Raw genomic sequence first — 2,488 nt, 5'->3', positions numbered from 1 at the left:
AGGGAAATGGATATGCCAGTAGAACTCATTGCTTTATGTTGACACATACTTAAAAGGTTACTACTGTGATTTTTCGTGAGTGAGTATACAAGATGCACAGTATGGTCAGCATTTTCCTAATTAATTGAAAGGTAATGTTGTATGTGGTTAGTCATTTACCTCTGCTTTGCTTACTTTGCAGTTACTTGTAAATCTCAGTTAGAAGATGGGAGAGAGTAAAACCTGCATGTGTTAATTTTTGAGCGTTTATAAAACTTCAGATTGCTTATCAGGAATTAGTTTCACTGGTTTGACAGAGAAGTGGCACAATCTAAAGTACAAAAATAAATACATTTAATGAGTATTTCTGCGTAATAGAAGTAATAGGATATGATTCTAGTTATTTCTGTTATTTCCCATTTTACATGACTAGCAATAACCATGAAATCAGCACATTCTCTAACATATGCTAACGTACCCCAAATGGAAAGGGTTTTGTAGCTGAGTTTAATTTCTTGTCCATGTGGTATTAGAACTCTCCAGTGGTATTCCTGTGCTGAAGATGAGCCATGGCTCAGGTTTTGTGATGCTGCAGTTTCCAAGTCACCTGAATGTAGCAGACAAAAAATGGCATCAACTAGAAGTCAGAACCAGTGGCCAGGTCAGTTACTTGATTTTTTTTTTTTTCCTTCCACATCAGAATATTTGTATTTCCAATAACATTTACCTGTGCAGAAACAGGGGGGTAGAAAAAACAGACTGGGTAGTTTTAAGAATTACTCTAACTGTGCTTGTTGATCTGATGAATAATAGAAATTTTGGGGGGAAGGAATTGTCAGTTAAAAACCTACCTACGTGGTATTCTAGGATCAGAGGAGTATTTTTCCTCTTTTCTAAGCTTTGCAGCACATGTGGAACGTACATAAAGGCTTAGTTCTAAGTTGCACACTCGGTGTACGCATCTGGACACCAAAATCAATTACCTGTGTTCAAAAAGCAGGTAATTATTTATTTGCAGATGCAGTAGCAGTTTTTGTGGAAGTGGTTAAATTACTCAGAACCATAAATTAAATGCAGGGTTAAGTCCCTTCTGTTAAATGATTCCATTTTGGCTTTACTGGTTATTGCAAGATGGAAGACAGAACAGGGAAAAAAAACCCAACCCGTTTTGCTTGATGGTGTGCAAAAAGGAAGAGATGAGAATTTGATTCAACTTGTTTATTGAATTTTACAGAAATTGTTAATGTAGTAATCCTGTGCTTTGGTGCAGGATGTGCGGTTCATTTTGGATCACTGCAGTGCAGCTGTTGTCTCAGAGATAGAAGGAGTAGGCAAGTGGCTGTCCACTGAAGATCGTACAAATTGTGAAGTCTTCGGGTCTGTTCCACAAAGAGCAAGGTACATTTCTGGAGATTTGCTGAAAGACAATTTGTTCTAAGGCCTTTGAACAGTTTACCTATCGAATTGAAGCCAAGTTATTAATGGCTGGGAGCATAAAAACATTTGTTTTTCTCTAGGAGCTTCTGGGCCAAGTCTGGACCTTAAAGCACTAAACAAACTTTGAGGAATCAGTCTTCCTCCAAGTAGTGTTGCTGTAGTAAATGACAACCCCAGGACACTCGGTGGGCTAATACTGGAGCTGTTGCGGGTACTGTGTGCCGTCCCTTACCCACAGGATTTCTCTCGCTTAGTTTGTCAAGTCACTAAGGCTGTTCTTGAAAACCTCATGAAATTAGGCCAGTTGACTTTTTAATGGCGGTAACTCTGGATCCTCAACCAATCTTACTATCTGATTGGTCTAAGTCTGAGGGTTGCTGATATGGTTGGTCAGACCTTAGCCTCAGTTAAAACTGAAAAGTTGAACAATCTCATTCAAAGAGCAGTTATTTCATTCAAGAAGAAGGATGTGTTCAGCTGCGATGCGCAAGGGTTTCGGTTCAGTGAAATGCGGTCCTTTGGACCGGTGCTTATTGCTCTCGCTGATGACCCCCGTATGTTGGAGGGCATGCCTTGGAATTAAAAATGATCTCGGCAAAGTGAAAATAGGACCTGGGAATACGCTGTATTTTTCCACTATGACAAAGGGCCAGGTACTGCGTGTGGGCAGAAATAACCATCCTCAAGCTGAGAGAAGCTAAGTATCGGTTAAAGATGCGGGGTCTAGTCAGGAAGTGTGGCAGCAATGACAGACGAACCTGAAAAAGGCAAGCACTGCACAGCAGCACCTCAGCGTGGTGAGACATGACGAGTCATCTTTCCGCTCTGGGTAGTGCCGTTGGGTCTCAGCTGGAGTGCTGGGTCCAGTGCACCACGGTGAAGGACAGATGTGCACCACCCGGGTACAGTCCGGAGAAGAGCAGTGAGTGTAATCAGCTTGCCTTGAGAATTGAGGTCACTTAACTGAAAGAAGGGAAAACTGAGGAGAGATACGATAAGTCTCAGTGTACATAAAAGAATGCCACAAAGAGGATTTGGACAATCTGTTCTGTACAGGGCCTTAAGTTTATAT

General features: G+C 41.2%; 1 protein-coding gene across 1 annotated transcript in view; it reads left to right on the top strand.

Annotated features, from left to right (window-relative positions):
- Positions 1 to 2,488, top strand: part of LOC104490591 (neural-cadherin-like) — a gene marked incomplete at both ends in the record, with an annotated part of 42,368 nt that overhangs the window by 30,411 nt on the left and 9,469 nt on the right. Inside the window, 2 exons of the mRNA XM_010132895.1 lie at positions 513 to 640; positions 1,250 to 1,377. Coding sequence (XP_010131197.1) covers positions 513 to 640; positions 1,250 to 1,377 — 256 coding nt within the window. The remainder of the gene's footprint in view (positions 1 to 512; positions 641 to 1,249; positions 1,378 to 2,488) is intronic.

The sequence above is a fragment of the Buceros rhinoceros genome, unplaced genomic scaffold (assembly GCF_000710305.1).
Source record: "Buceros rhinoceros silvestris isolate BGI_N320 unplaced genomic scaffold, ASM71030v1 scaffold14183, whole genome shotgun sequence".
NCBI lineage: Eukaryota > Metazoa > Chordata > Aves > Bucerotiformes > Bucerotidae > Buceros > Buceros rhinoceros.
The sequence above is the reverse complement of the archived record's forward strand: the minus strand, read 5'-3'. Positions and strand labels throughout refer to the sequence as shown.